The sequence below is a fragment of the Cherax quadricarinatus genome, chromosome 77 (assembly GCF_038502225.1).
Source record: "Cherax quadricarinatus isolate ZL_2023a chromosome 77, ASM3850222v1, whole genome shotgun sequence".
NCBI lineage: Eukaryota > Metazoa > Arthropoda > Malacostraca > Decapoda > Parastacidae > Cherax > Cherax quadricarinatus.
The window spans coordinates 7,903,299-7,919,250 of NC_091368.1; the positions used below are offsets into that span (position 1 = coordinate 7,903,299).

Sequence of the window (15,952 nt, forward strand, 5' to 3'; positions counted from 1 at the left end):
CAAAATCCTTAAAGTTCCAAAATCCGATACACTTCTGTCTCCAGGCATTTCAGATAAGGGATATTCAACCTGTACCTGGTATAATTTTTGTGCAGAAACTTCTTTGAACATAACATAATTCTTATATGCAAAATGACCACGGTGAAAAAACAGTGAAATTCCAAGCTCTTTCATGATTTCTCACAAAAGCTCTTAAAATTTAATATTTTTTCACAGTGATTATTTTGCATATTGTGATATCACCTGTTTACTGTGATCTTATTGTATAACTCTTATATATATATTATTTTGCAAATAAAAATGTTCCTCTCACAGAGGAGAGTGCCTCTCTGAGTGTTTTATCTCCAAGTTCGGAGCGTCTTGCTGTTTTATCCCGAGTCGTCCCCAGGACTGTACAGCTGGCCAAGTCCCAGTTGTTTGGGGCTGATGATGAGTATGAGGAACCAATCCAAACTACCAGAGAATCAACACCTACACCTCAAGGTCACAGAAGTAAGTTGGGTTTGCTGCATAATTTGGCATTCATTAATGTAATATGTTCCTTTAAGAAGGGTGCCTTGAGGGCTGTGAAAGGCTCTTGATCCAACTGCTCTCTCATTTCTCAGATCAAACCTGATTTCCCCCACACTTCTGCCCTTCCTGTATATATTGTATGATCTTTGCTGGTTTAATGCTTCTGTTGAATATAATGTTAATTAATGCTGTGTAGTGATGGACCCAGAAATGTAGTGGGTATCATCTAGAGCAGTGAGTCTCAACCAGGGGTAAATTTACCCCTTGGGGTAAAAAAAAATTACATGGCAAGGGGTAAATGTGTGCTATTTTTGTGCAAAACCTGAATAATTTATTTTTTTCTGACCTTTTTTTTCTGTCCCTTTATGATAGCGATAAATTTTTTGTATGGAAGTAAGGGGGTAAATGGAGAAATACATCAAGCTGCTGGGGTTAATGATAGAGAAAACATTGAGAATCTCTGAATTCTGGAGGGTCTGAAGGGAAGCCCTGTAAGTTCTTCCCAGCACGGTTCAGCACAGGGCCCTACTGCTCTGTTATATCTAGCATGGTAAAATACAGAGCCCTACCACTGAGTAACATCTATCAGGGTCCAGTAGAGATCCCTTCTACTAAGTTATATCCAGCAGGGTCCAATACAGGGCACAACCACTGAGTAATATCTTGCTTATTCAGGCTAGTTGTGGCCATTTATATATAAAAAAAAATTATGTTTTGCTTAGAATGGCAAGAAATTTAGAAACAGAAGCTATCAATGAAGAGGTGTTAATGATTTTTTTTTTTTTTTTTTTGGTGGCCATACCTTGGTGGAAAATTGCCATTGTGTTGAAAGAAATTATTGAGTTTAATATATCAGAAACCAACATTGTCAACTGATGAGGTGTTTCTAGAAGCTATACCCAGTGGGTATTACAGTAAAGGGCATTAGATTTAGATACGACAGTTCAAGTGTCCCCTCCTAACTAATGTTTGCTGTTTGGAGGGACATCTGAACTGGCCTATCTGCATACATCAGGCAAGACAGTGATAGTGTGAATGAAGGTGAAATTGTTTATTTTATGGATCGCCTGCCTCGGTGGAAGACAGCCAGTGAGTTTTAAAAATGTATGATACTGAAATATGTATGTGTTCCTTACCTATACTGGTATTTCATAGGATTGCTCTTCCTTTTGATACATTCCTTAAGTCTCCTAGGCACTGATAAGGCCCAAAATGCTCTGCATACTGAGGAGATTTCTGCATATGCACCTAAATGTCACCCATCTCTGTACAAATATTGTATCATGCTGAAATAAATAAATTGAAATTGAACTTATGGAGGATAGAAAAGTTAATACCCTCCAACACTTGCTTATTGGCATTTGAGGTTTTGGGATTAGAGGACAATGTTCATGCCACGACTTACATTCAACAAGGTTCCAAATGCTCTCTATCGGATTTAAGTCCAATGAATTTCCAGGCCAGGCATTAAAGTCTGAAAAACTCAATAAAGGGGTCCTTTGTCAGTATGCTAAGATCTTTAAGGCAAATAGTCTGCTAAAGGCATACTTTTGGGCATGTGTTTTTGATGCCAGCTGTAGGTGAAGGCCAAGCCCAGAGACGAGAGGAAGGGAAGTAGTAGAAATCACAGAGAAAGATATTTTAACAGATTTATTGAATGGCTCTTTTAAAAATGTATGCAGTACAGGTTCTCCTTGACTTATGATGGGGTTACGTTCCGATGAACCCAACATAAGTTGAAAAATATCATAAGTCGAATATGAATATGATTTTTTTTTTTTAACAAGTCTGCCGTCTCCCACCGAGGCAGGGTGACCCAAAAAGAAAGAAAATCCCCAAAAAGAAAATACTTTAATCATCATTCAACTCTTTCACCTCACTCACACATAATCACTGTTTTTGCAGAGGTGCTCAGAACACAACAGCTTAGAAGCATATAGGTATAAAGATACACAACATATCCCTCTAAACTGCCAATATCCCGAACCCCTCCTTTAGACTGCAGGCATTGTACTTCCCATTTCCAGGACTCAAGTCCGGCTATATAAAAATAACCGGTTTCCCTGAATCCTTTCACTAAATATTACCCTGCTCACACTCCAACAGATCGTCAGGTCCCAAATACCATTCGTCTCAATTCATTCCTATCGAACACGCTCACGCATGCCTGCTGGAAGTCCAAGCCCCTCGCCCACAAAACCTCCCTTACCCCTTCCATCCTTTTTGAGGACGACCCCTACCCCGCCTTCCTTCCCCTACAGATTTAAATGCTCTCCATGTCATTCTACTTTGATCCATTCTCTCTAAATGACCAAACCACCTCAACAAACCCTCTTCAGCCCTCTGACTAATACTTTTATTAACTCCACACCTTCTCCTAATTTCCACACTCCGAATTTTCTGCATAATATTTACACCACACATTGCCCTTAGACAGGACATCTCCACTGCCTCCAACCGCCTCCTCACTGCTGCATTCACAACCCAAGCTTCACACCCATATAAGAGTGTTGGTACTACTATACTTTCATACATTCCCTTCTTTGCCTTCATAGATAATGTTTTTTGTCTCCACATATACCTCAACGCACCACTCACCTTTTTTCCCTCATCAATTTTATGATATGATAAATAAATAAGTAAGAGGGAAGTGAAAGTGTATAAACTAAGGGAGGAGGAAGTTCGGGTGAAATATAAGCAACTATTGGCAGGAAGGTGGGCTGGTGCAAGTATGAGTAATGGGGGGGTTGAAGATGGTTGGAATAGTTTTAAAAATGCAGTATTAGAATGTGGGGCAGAAGTTTGTGGTTATAGGAGGGTGGGGGCAGGAGGAAAGAGGAGTGATTGGTGGAATGATGAAGTAAAGGGTGTGATAAAAGAGAAAAAGATAGCTTATGAGAGGTATTTGCAAAGCAAAAGTGTTATAAGAAGAGTAGAGTATATGGAGAGTAAAAGAAAGGTGAAGAGAGTGGTGAGAGAGTGCAAAAGGAGAGCGGATGATAGAGTGGGAGAGGCACTGTCAAGAAATTTTAATGAACATAAGAAACATTTTTGGACTGAGTTAAACAAGTTAAGAAACCCTAGGGAACGAATGGATTTGTCAGTTAAAAACAGAGTAGGGGAGATGGAGGTATTGGGTAGATGGCGAGAATATTTTGAGAAACTTTTAAATGTCGATGAAGAAAGGGAGGAGGTAATTTCATGCACTGGCCAGGGAGGTATACCATCTTTTAGGAGTGAAGAAGAGCAGGATGTGAGTATGGGGGAGGTGCGTGAGGCATTACATAGAATGAAAGGGGGTAAAGCAGCTGGAACTGACGGGATCATGACAGAAATGTTAAAAGCAGGGGGGGGGGGACATAATGTTAGAATGGTTGGTATTTTTGTTTAATAAATGTCTGAAAGAGGGGAAGGTACCTAGGGATTGGCGGAGAGCATGTGTAGTCCCTTTTTATAAAGGGAAGGGGGACAAAAGAGATTGTAAAAATTATAGAGGAATAAGTTTAGTGAGTATACCAGGAAAAGTGTACGGTAGGGTTATTATTGAAAAAATTAGAGGTAAGACAGAATGTAGAATTGCGGATGAGCAAGGAGGTTTTAGAGTGGGTAGGGGATGTGGAGATCAAGTGTTTACACTGAAGCATATATTTATTATTATTTTATTATCACACTGGCCGATTCCCACCAAGGCAGGGTGGCCCGAAAAAGAAAAACTTTCACCATCATTCACTCCATCACTGTCTTGCCAGAAGGGTGCTTTACACTACAGTTTTTAAACTGCAACATTAACACCCCTCCTTCAGAGTGCAGGCACTGTACTTCCCATCTCCAGGACTCAAGTCCGGCCTGCCGGTTTCCCTGAATCCCTTCATAAATGTTACTTTGCTCACACTCCAACAGCACGTCAAGTATTAAAAACCATTTGTCTCCATTCACTCCTATCAAACACGCTCACGCATGCCTGCTGGAAGTCCAAGCCCCTCGCACACAAAACCTCCTTTACCCCCTCCCTCCAACCCTTTCTAGGCCGACCCCTACCCCGCCTTCCTTCCACTACAGACTGATACACTCTTGAAGTTATTCTGTTTCGCTCCATTCTCTCTACATGTCCGAACCACCTCAACAACCCTTCCTCAGCCCTCTGGACAACAGTTTTGGTAATCCCGCACCTCCTCCTAACTTCCAAACTACGAATTCTCTGCATTATATTCACACCACACATTGCCCTCAGACATGACATCTCCACTGTCTCCAGCCTTCTCCTCGCTGCAACATTCATCACCCATGCTTCACACCCATATAAGAGCGTTGGTAAAACTATACTCTCATACATTCCCCTCTTTGCCTCCAAGGACAAAGTTCTCTGTCTCCACAGACTCCTAAGTGCACCACTCACTCTTTTTCCCTCATCAATTCTATGATTCACCTCATCTTTCATAGACCCATCCGCTGACACGTCCACTCCCAAATATCTGAATACGTTCACCTCCTCCATACTCTCTCCCTCCAATCTGATATTCAATCTTTCATCACCTAATCTTTTTGTTATCCTCATAACCTTACTCTTTCCTGTATTCACCTTTAATTTTCTTCTTTTGCACACCCTACCAAATTCATCCACCAATGTCTGCAGCTTCTCTTCAGAATCTCCCAAGAGCACAGTGTCATCAGCAAAGAGCAGCTGTGACAACTCCCACCCTGTGTGTGATTCTTTATCTTTTAACTCCACGCCTCTTGCCAAGACCCTCGCATTTACTTCTCTTACAACCCCATCTATAAATATATTAAACAACCACGGTGACATCACACATCCTTGTCTAAGGCCTACTTTTACTGGGAAAAAATTTCCCTCTTTTCTACATACTCTAACTTGAGCCTCACTATCCTCGTAAAAACTCTTCACTGCTTTCAGTAACCTACCTCCTACACCATACACTTGCAACATCTGCCACATTGCCCCCCTATCCACCCTGTCATACGCCTTTTCCAAATCCATAAATGCCACAAAGACCTCTTTAGCCTTATCTAAATACTGTTCACTTATATGTTTCACTGTAAACACCTGGTCCACACACCCCCTACCTTTCCTAAAGCCTCCTTGTTCATCTGCTATCCTATTCTCCGTCTTACTCTTAATTCTTTCAATTATAACTCTACCATACACTTTACCAGGTACACTCAACAGACTTATCCCCCTATAATTTTTGCACTCTCTTTTATCCCCTTTGCCTTTATACAAAGGAACTATGCATGCTCTCTGCCAATCCCTAGGTACCTTACCCTCTTCCATACATTTATTAAATAATTGCACCAACCACTCCAAAACTATATCCCCACCTGCTTTTAACATTTCTATCTTTATCCCATCAATCCCGGCTGCCTTACCCCCTTTCATTTTACCTACTGCCTCACAAACTTCCCCCACACTCACAACTGGCTCTTCCTCACTCCTACAAGATGTTATTCCTCCTTGCCCTATACACGAAATCACAGCTTCCCTATCTTCATCAACATTTAACAATTCCTCAAAATATTCCCTCCATCTTCCCAATACCTCTAACTCTCCATTTAATAACTCTCCTCTCCTATTTTTAACTGACAAATCCATTTGTTCTCTAGGCTTCCTTAACTTGTTAATCTCACTCCAAAACTTTTTCTTATTTTCAACAAAATTTGTTGATAACAGCTCACCCACTCTCTCATTTGCTCTCTTTTTACATTGCTTCACCACTCTCTTAACCTCTCTCTTTTTCTCCATATACTCTTCCCTCCTTGCATCACTTCTACTTTGTAAAAACTTCTCATATGCTAACTTTTTCTCCCTTACTACTCTCTTTACATCATCATTCCACCAATCGCTCCTCTTCCCTCCTGCACCCACTTTCCTGTAACCACAAACTTCTGCTGAACACTCTAACACTACATTTTTAAACCTACCCCATTCCTCTTCGACCCCATTGCCTATGCTCTCATTAGCCCATCTATCCTCCAATAGCTGTTTATATCTTACCCTAACTGCCTCCTCTTTTAGTTTATAAACCTTCACCTCTCTCTTCCCTGATGCTTCTATTCTCCTTGTATCCCATCTACCTTTTACTCTCAGTGTAGCTACAACTAGAAAGTGATCTGATATATCTGTGGCCCCTCGATAAACATGTACATCCTGAAGTCTACTCAACAATCTTTTATCTACCAATACATAATCCAACAAACTACTGTCATTTCGCCCTACATCATATCGTGTATACTTATTTATCCTCTTTTTCTTAAAATATGTATTACCTATAACTAAACCCCTTTCTATACACAGTTCAATCAAAGGGCTCCCATTATCATTTACACCTGGCACCCCATACTTACCTACCACACCCTCTCTAAAAGTTTCTCCTACTTTAGCATTCAGGTCCCCTACCACAATTACTCTCTCACTTGGTTCAAAGGCTCCTATACATTCACTTAACATCTCCCAAAATCTCTCTCTCTCCTCTGCATTCCTCTCTTCTCCAGGTGCATACACGCTTATTATGACCCACTTCTCGCATCCAACCTTTACTTTAATCCACATAATTCTCGAATTTACACATTCATATTCTCTTTTCTCCTTCCATAACTGATCATTTAACATTACTGCTACCCCTTCCTTTGCTCTAACTCTCTCAGATACTCCAGATTTAATCCCATTTATTTCCCCCCACTGAAACTCTCCTACCCCCTTCAGCTTTGTTTCGCTTAGAGCCAGGACATCCAACTTCTTTTCATTCATAACATCAGCAATCATCTGTTTCTTGTCATCCGCACTACATCCACGCACATTTAAACAACCCAGTTTTATAAAGTTTTTCTTCTTCTCTTTTTTAGTAAATGTATACAGGAGAAGGGGTTACTAGCCCATTGCTCCCGGCATTTTAGTCGCCTCATACGACACGCATGGCTTACGGAGGAAAGATTCTTTTCCACTTCCCCATGGACAATAGAAGAAATAAAAAAGAACAAGAGCTATTTAGAAAAAGGAGAAAAACCTAGATGTATGTATATATATATATGCATGTGCGTGTCTGTGAAGTGTGACCAAAGTGTAAGTAGGAGTAGCAAGATATCCCTGTTATCTAGCGTGTTTATGAGACAGAAAAAGAAAACCAGCAATCCCACCATCATGCAAAACAGTTACAGGTTTTTGTTTCACAGTCATCTGGCAGGACGGTAGTACTTCCCTGGGTGGTTGCAGTATTTAGATAACCCTTAAATGGTCCAAACGTATATAGACGTTTTTTCAACATTTGAAAGTATGTAAAAAAATGTAGATCTTCTTTCTTGTTTTACATTTGAAAATGTGTAAAAAAAAACTTTTATCTACATTTTTTTTTGTTATTGAAAATATATAAAAAAAATGTAGATCTACTTTTGGAGCACAATGGATTTGAACATCGATCTGTTTGGACCGTTTAAGGGTTAAAGGTAGGGAAGTTTTTATTGCATTTATGGATTTAGAAAAAGCATATGATAGAGTGGATAGGAGAACAATGTGGCAGATGTTGCAAGTATATGGAATAGGTGGTAAGTTACTAAATGCTGTAAAGAGTTTTTATGAAGATAGTGAGGCTCAGGTTAGGGTGTGTAGAAGAGAGGGAGACTACTTCCCGGTAAAAGTAGGTCTTAGACAGGGATGTGTAATGTCACCATGGTTGCTTAATATATTTATAGATGGGGTTGTAAAAGAAGTAAATGCTAGGGTGTTCGGGAGAGGGGTGGGATTAAATTATTGGGAATTAAATACAAAATGTGAAGTGACACAGTTACTTTTTGCTGATGATACTGTGCTTATGGGAGATTCTAAAGAAAAACTGCAAAGGTTATTGGATGAATTTGGGAGTGTGTGTAAAGGTAGAAAGTTGAAAGTGAGCATAGAAAAGAATAAGGTGATGAGGGTATCAAATGATTTAGATAAAGAAAAATTGGATATCAAATTGGGGAGGAGGAGTATGGAAGAAGTGAATGTTTTCAGATATTTGGGAGTTGATGTGTCAGCAGATGTATTTATGAAGGATGAGGTTAATCATAGAATTGATGAAGGAAAAAAGGTGAGTGGTGCATTGAGGTATATGTGGAGGCAAAAAATGTTATCTATGGAGGCAAAGAAGGGAATGTATGAAAGTATAGTAGTACCAACACTCTTATATGGGTGTGAAGTTTGGGTTGTAAATGCTGCAACGAGGAGGCGGTTAGAGGCAGTGGAGATGTCCTGTCTAAGGGCAATGTGTGGTGTAAATATTATGCAGAAAATTCGGAGTGTGGAAATTAGAAGAAGGTGTGGAGTTAATAAAAGTATTACTCAGAGGGCTGAAGAGGGTTTGTTGAGGTGGTTTGGTCATTTAGAGAGAATGGATCAAAGTAGAATGACATGGAGAGCGTATAAATCTGTAGGGGAAGGAAGGCGGGGTAGGGGTCGTCCTCGAAAAGGTTGGAGGGAGGGGGTAAAGGAGGTGTTGTGGACGAGGGGTTTGGACTTCCAGCAAGCGTGCGAGAGTGTGTTAGGAGTGAATTGAGACGAATGGTATTTGGGACCTGACTAGCTTGTTGGAGTGTGAGCAGGGTAATATTTAGTGAAGGGATTCAGGGAAACCGGTTATTTTATATAACCGGACTTGAGTCCTGGAAATGGGAAGTACAATGCCTGCAGTCTAAAGGAGGGGTTTGGGACATTGGCAGTTTGGAGGGATATATTGTGTGTTTTTATACGTATATACATGTACTTCTAAACTGTTGTATTCTGGGCACCTCTGCAAAAACAGTGATTGTGTGAGTGAGGTGAAAGTGTTGAATGATGAAAGTATTTTCTTTTTGGGGATTTTCTTTCTTTTTGGGTCACCCTGCCTCGGTGGAAGACGGCCGACTTGTTGAAAAAAATTAATAAATAAATAAGTAAATAAATAAACTACTGTGACTTAATAATAAATAAAAAATAATTACAACTTAGTACAGTGGACCCCCGCATAGCGAACGCCTTGCATAGCGAACATTCCGCATAGCGAACGCTTTGATCGCTAAAATTTTGCCCCGCATAGTAGACAAAAACCCGCTCAGCGAACTTCGTCCGAGACGCGTCCAATGTGCGGCCTCAGCCAGCCTCACATGTGCCGCCTGTCCCATTGTTTACCAGCTAGCCTCCGCGGTAACATTCAAGCATACACTCGGAATATTTCGTATTATTACAGTGTTTTCGGTTCTGTTTGTTGAAAATAAGTGACCATGGGCCCCAAGAAAGCTTCTAGTGCCAACCCTGTGGTAAAAAGGGTGAGAATTAGTATGGAAATTAAGAAAGATTTTGAAGGGTTTGGGGCTAACCCTGAGAAGCCTATGCCAGTTGTGGAATCCATTGTGCCTACTTCAAAAATTAAGGAAATGTGTGCACAGTGGGTTGAACTGCAAACCTTTATGGATGAAAATCACCCTGACACAGCTGTTGCAAGGCGTGCTGGTGACTATTTCAATGACAATGTTATGGCCCATTTTAGACAAATCGTAAAGGAACGGGAGGTACAGAGCTCTATGGACAGAAAGAAGTCCAGTGACTCTGAAGCTGGTCCTAGTGGCATTAAAAGAAGAAGGGAAGTAACCCCGGAAAAGGACTTGCCTCCTCAAGTGTTAATGGAAGGGGATTCCCCTTCTAAACACTAACACTCTCTCTCCCCTCCTCCCATCCCATCAATCATCACCAGATCTTCAATAAAAGTAAGTGTCATGTAATTGTGCATGCCTTTTTCAGTTTCTGTGTACTAAAATTAACATTTTTTTGTGGTAAAAAATTTTTTTTTTCATACTTTTGGGTGTCTTGCACGGATTAATTTTATTTCCATTATTTCTTATGGGGAAAATTAATTCGCATAGCGAACATTTCGCATAACGACCAGCCCTCTTGCACGGATTAAGTTCGCTATGCGGGGGTCCACTGTATTGAAAAGTAAATAAATGAATACAGTTTATCCTCTCAATAAATATACTGTACTGTACAGTACTGAATGTGCATCACTGTTGCATCATTGTAAAGTTGACATATCGCAAGTTGAACCATTGTAAAGTGAGGAGCATCTGTAGTTTGTCATAGTTATCTTAATTTTTCTAGGTGTACATTTTTTTACAAAATATTTCCCACTAATCCTTGAATTTCTTGGTCTGGAAGTATCAAGCAAGAAGCTGATGTTGGCTCCAGATTCAACTTTAAATCGGAGTCAGGGAGCAACAATGAGTCCAGCTCCTAGTGAACCCAAGTCACGTGTTCCACTCCAACTTCAGCCACTCACCATGGCATCGCCACCAAAATCCAGTGAGTCTCTTGTGCTGATCATTATTTGTCTCTTGCATCCTTTGCTTTCATGGTTAGCCCATGTACGAACATCAAGCAGTTTTTAATCATCTGTATGAAATGACATGTGGTCATGATTGAGAGATTGAGATCTCACTGCAGAGTTGGATATGATGATATTTGTCTGCCCTTCAAGGTTTGGGAGGGGGGGCTGCCGTAATGCTGGTGAGGGGCTTTTGATCTGGGAAAGTGAGGCTGCCCTTTCCTTCCTTGGATCAAGCCTGATTACTGTTCCTCCCATTCCCCAGGTACTATGAGTTCCTCCCTACAAGTTCAGTACTTTCCACTGATTCTTAAAATACAAATGCAGTGAAACCTCAATTTAATGTATTGACAGGGAAGGGAATGTCCAATAATGCTAGTTTTCTTAAATTTATATAGTAACGAGATTGTTTTGCCATTATTATAACAACTGAAAACAGTTCATGATATATTGGACTTGTCTGCTGTTTTTTAGCACGTAAATGGTCAAAACGTATATATACGTTCACTACCCCAGTGCCCCGAATATTTTGAAAAATAAAAAAAAAAAACGTTTTTTTTTTAACGAAAATAAAGAGCACATTTTTCTAAGTGTTATAGGATAAAAAAAAAATTAGGGTCAGTACTTAGAGAGATATGAGGCCGAGAAGTTGGCACTGGATGCTCACGTGACGACAACATCGAGTCCTGCCACTTGCAGAAGTGTTGCCAATATACCTTTTTTCTATTTTTCATAATATGTTATATAATTTTTATGTTCTGATAATTACAATTTATAGTAGTTCTTGTCATTTCATAACCAATCTTTGTTCTGACACTAGTATTAGGTACTGAAATTGTACTCAAATTGTCACAACACACTGACAGAGACTGTAAAAATTATAGAGGAATATTAATTATTAATTTTCCTTTTATATCCATGGGGAAGTGGAATAAGAATCTTTCCTCCGTAAGCCATGCGTGTTGTAAAAGTCAACTAAAATGCCGGGAACAATGGGCTAGTAACCCCTTTTCCTGTAAAGATTACTAAAAAGAATAAGAAGAAGAAAATTGTCAAAGTGGGAAGTCTGAATGTGCGTGGATGTTGTGCAGATGATAAGAAAGAGATGATTGTGGATGTTATGAATGAGAAGAAGCTGGATGTCCTGGCTTTAAGTGAAACAAAGCTGAAGGGGGTGGGAGAGTTTCAGTGGAGAGGAATAAATGGGATTAGGTCAGGGGTTTCAAATAGAGTTAGAGCTAAAAAAGGAGTAGCAATAATGTTGAAGGATAAGCTATGGCAGGAAAAGAGGGACTATAAATGTATTAATTCAAGGATTATGTGGAGTAAAATAAAGATTGGATGTGAAAAGTGGGTTATAATAAGCGTGTATGCACCTGGAGAAGAGAGAAGTGTAGAGGAGAGAGAGAGATTTTGGGAAATGTTGAGTGAATGCGTGGGGAGTTTTGAATCAAGTGTGAGAGTAATGGTGGTTGGGGATTTCAATGCTAAAGTGGGTAAAAATGTTATGGAGGGAGTAGTAGGTAAATTTGGGGTGCCAGGGGTAAATGTAAATGGGGAGCCTTTAATTGAGCTATGTGTAGAAAGAAATTTGGTAATAAGTAATACATATTTTATGAAAAAGAGGATAAATAAATATACAAGGTATGATGTAGCACGTAATGAAAGTAGTTTATTAGATTATGTATTGGTGGATAAAAGGTTGATGGGTAGGCTCCAGGATGTACATGTTTATAGAGGGGCAACTGATATATCGGATCATTATTTAGTTGTAGCTACAGTTAGAGTAAGAGGTAGATGGGAAAAGAGGAAGGTGGCAACAACAAGTAAGAGGGAGGTGAAAGTGTATAAACTAAGGGAGGAGGAAGTTCGGGCGAGATATAAGCGACTATTGGCAGAGAGGTGGGATAGTGCAAAGATGAGTAATGGGGGGGTTGAAGAGGGTTGGAATAGTTTTAAAAATGCAGTATTAGAATGTGGGGCAGAAGTTTGTGGTTATAGGAGGGTGGGTGCAGGAGGAAAGAGGAGTGATTGGTGGAATGATGAAGTAAAGGGTGTGATAAAAGAGAAAAAGGTAGCTTATGAGAGGTTTTTACAAAGCAGAAGTGTTATAAGAAGAGCAGAATATATGGAGAGTAAAAGAAAGGTAAAGAGAGTGGTGAGAGAGTGCAAAAGGAGAGCAGATGATAGAGTGGGAGAGGCACTGTCAAGAAATTTTAATGAAAATAAGAAAAAATTTTGGAGTGAGTTAAACAAGTTAAGAAAGCCAAGGGAAAATATGGATTTGTCAGTTAAAAACAGAGTAGGGGAGTTAGTAGATGGGGAGATGGAGGTATTAGGTAGATGGCGAGAATATTTTGAGGAACTTTTAAATGTTAAGGAAGAAACAGAGGCAGTAATTTCATGCACTGGTCAGGGAGGTATACCATCTTTTAGGAGTGAAGAAGAGCAGAATGTAAGTGTGGGGGAGGTACGTGAGGCATTACGTAAAATGAAAGGGGGTAAAGCAGCTGGTACTGATGGGATCATGACAGAAATGTTAAAAGCAGGGGGGGATATAGTGTTGGAGTGGTTGGTACTTTTGTTCAATAAATGTATGAAAGAGGGGAAGGTACCTAGGGATTGGCGGAGAGCATGTATAGTCCCTTTATATAAAGGGAAAGGGGACAAAAGAGACTGTAAAAATTATAGAGGAATAAGCTTACTGAGTATACCAGGAAAAGTGTACGGTAGGGTTATAATTGAAAGAATTAGAGGTAAGACAGAATGTAGGATTGCGGATGAGCAAGGAGGTTTCAGAGTGGGTAGGGGATGTGTAGATCAAGTGTTTACATTGAAGCATATATGTGAACAGTATTTAGATAAAGGTAGGGAAGTTTTTATTGCATTTATGGATTTAGAAAAGGCATATGATAGAGTGGATAGAGGAGCAATGTGGCAGATGTTGCAAGTATATGGAATAGGTGGTAAGTTATTAAATGCTGTAAAGAGTTTTTATGAAGATAGTGAGGCTCAGGTTAGGGTGTGTAGAAGAGAGGGAGACTATTTCCCGGTAAAAGTAGGTCTTAGACAGGGATGTGTAATGTCACCATGGTTGTTTAATATATTTATAGATGGGGTTGTTAAGGAAGTAAATGCTAGGGTGTTTGGGAGAGGGGTGGGATTAAATTATGGGGAATCAAATTCAAAATGGGAATTGACACAGTTACTTTTTGCTGATGATACTGTGCTTATGGGAGATTCTAAAGAAAAATTGCAAAGGTTAGTGGATGAGTTTGGAAATGTGTGTAAAGGTAGAAAGTTGAAAGTGAACATAGAAAAGAGTAAGGTGATGAGGGTGTCAAATGATTTAGATAAAGAAAAATTGGATATCAAATTGGGGAGGAGGGGTATGGAAGAAGTGAATGTTTTCAGATACTTGGGAGTTGACGTGTCGGCGGATGGATTTATGAAGAATGAGGTTAATCATAGAATTGATGAGGGAAAAAAGGTGAGTGGTGCGTTGAGGTATATGTGGAGTCAAAAAACGTTATCTATGGAGGCAAAGAAGGGAATGTATGAAAGTATAGTAGTACCAACACTCTTATATGGGTGTGAAGCTTGGGTGGTAAATGCAGCAGCGAGGAGACGGTTGGAGGCAGTGGAGATGTCCTGTTTAAGGGCAATGTGTGGTGTAAATATTATGCAGAAAATTCGGAGTGTGGAAATTAGGAGAAGGTGTGGAGTTAATAAAAGTATTAGTCAGAGGGCAGAAGAGGGGTTGTTGAGGTGGTTTGGTCATTTAGAGAGAATGGATCAAAGTAGAATGACATGGAAAGCATATAAATCTATAGGGGAAGGAAGGCGGGGTAGGGGTCGTCCTCGAAAGGGTTGGAGAGAGGGGGTAAAGGAGGTTTTGTGGGTAAGGGGCTTGGACTTCCAGCAAGCGTGCGTGAGCGTGTTAGATAGGAGTGAATGGAGACGAATGGTACTTGGGACCTGACGATCTGTTGGAGTGTGAGCAGGGTAATATTTAGTGAAGGGATTCAGGGAAACCGGTTATTTTCATATAGTCGGACTTGAGTCCTGGAAATGGGAAGTACAATGCCTGCACTTTAAAGGAGGGGTTTGGGATATTGGCAGTTTGGAGGGATATGTTGTGTATCTTTATATGTGTATGCTTCTAGACTGTTGTATTCTGAGCACCTCTGCAAAAACAGTGATAATGTGCAAGTGTGGTGAAAGTGTTGAATGATGATGAAAGTATTTTCTTTTTGGGGATTTTCTTTCTTTTTTGGGTCACCCTGCCTCGGTGGGAGACGGCCGACTTGTTGAAAAAAAAAAAAAAAAAAAAAAAAAGTTTACAAATTGGGGAGGAGGAGTATGGAAGAAGTGAACGTTTTCAGATACTTGGGAGTTGACGTGTCGGCGGATGGATTTATGAAGGATGAGGTTAATCATAGAATTGATGAGGGAAAAAAGGTGAGTGGTGCATTGAGGTATATGTGGAGTCAAAAAACGTTATCTATGGAGGCAAAGAAGGGAATGTATGAAAGTATAGTAGTACCAACACTCTTATATGGGTGTGAAGCTTGGGTGGTAAATGCAGCAGCGAGGAGACGGTTGGAGGCAGTGGAGATGTCCTGTCTTAGGGCAATGTGTGGTGTAAATATTATGCAGAAAATTCGAAGTGTGGAAATTAGGAAAAGGTGTGGAGTTAATAAAAGTATTAGTCAGAGGGCAGAAGAGGGGTTGTTGAGGTGGTTTGGTCATTTAGAGAGAATGGATCAAAGTAGAATGACATGGAAAGCATATAAATCTATAGGGGAAGGAAGGCGAGGTAGGGGTCGTCCTCGAAAGGGTTGGAGAGAGGGGGTAAAGGAGGTTTTGTGGGCAAGGGGCTTGGACTTCCAGCAAGCGTGCATGAGCGTGTTAGATAGGAGTGAATGGAGACGAATGGTACTTGGGACCTGACGATCTGTTGGAGTGTGAGCAGGGTAATATTTAGTGAAGGGATTCAGGGAAACCGGTTATTTTCATATAGTCGGACTTGAGTCCTGGAAATGGGAAGTACAATGCCTGCACTTTAAAGGAGTTTGGGATATTGGCAGTTTGGA

The 15,952-nt window shown here is 40.2% G+C and overlaps 1 protein-coding gene across 10 annotated transcripts in view; it reads left to right on the plus strand.

Moving 5' to 3' along the window:
* The window catches only part of Nup98-96 (nuclear pore complex protein Nup98-96), a 118,469-nt gene that overhangs the window by 63,297 nt on the left and 39,220 nt on the right, over positions 1–15,952 (plus strand). For all 10 annotated transcript variants that reach the window (XM_070101478.1, XM_070101487.1, XM_070101480.1 and 7 more), the window contains 2 exons: positions 316–492; positions 10,691–10,834. In XM_070101478.1, coding sequence (XP_069957579.1) covers positions 316–492; positions 10,691–10,834 — 321 coding nt within the window. The remainder of the gene's footprint in view (positions 1–315; positions 493–10,690; positions 10,835–15,952) is intronic.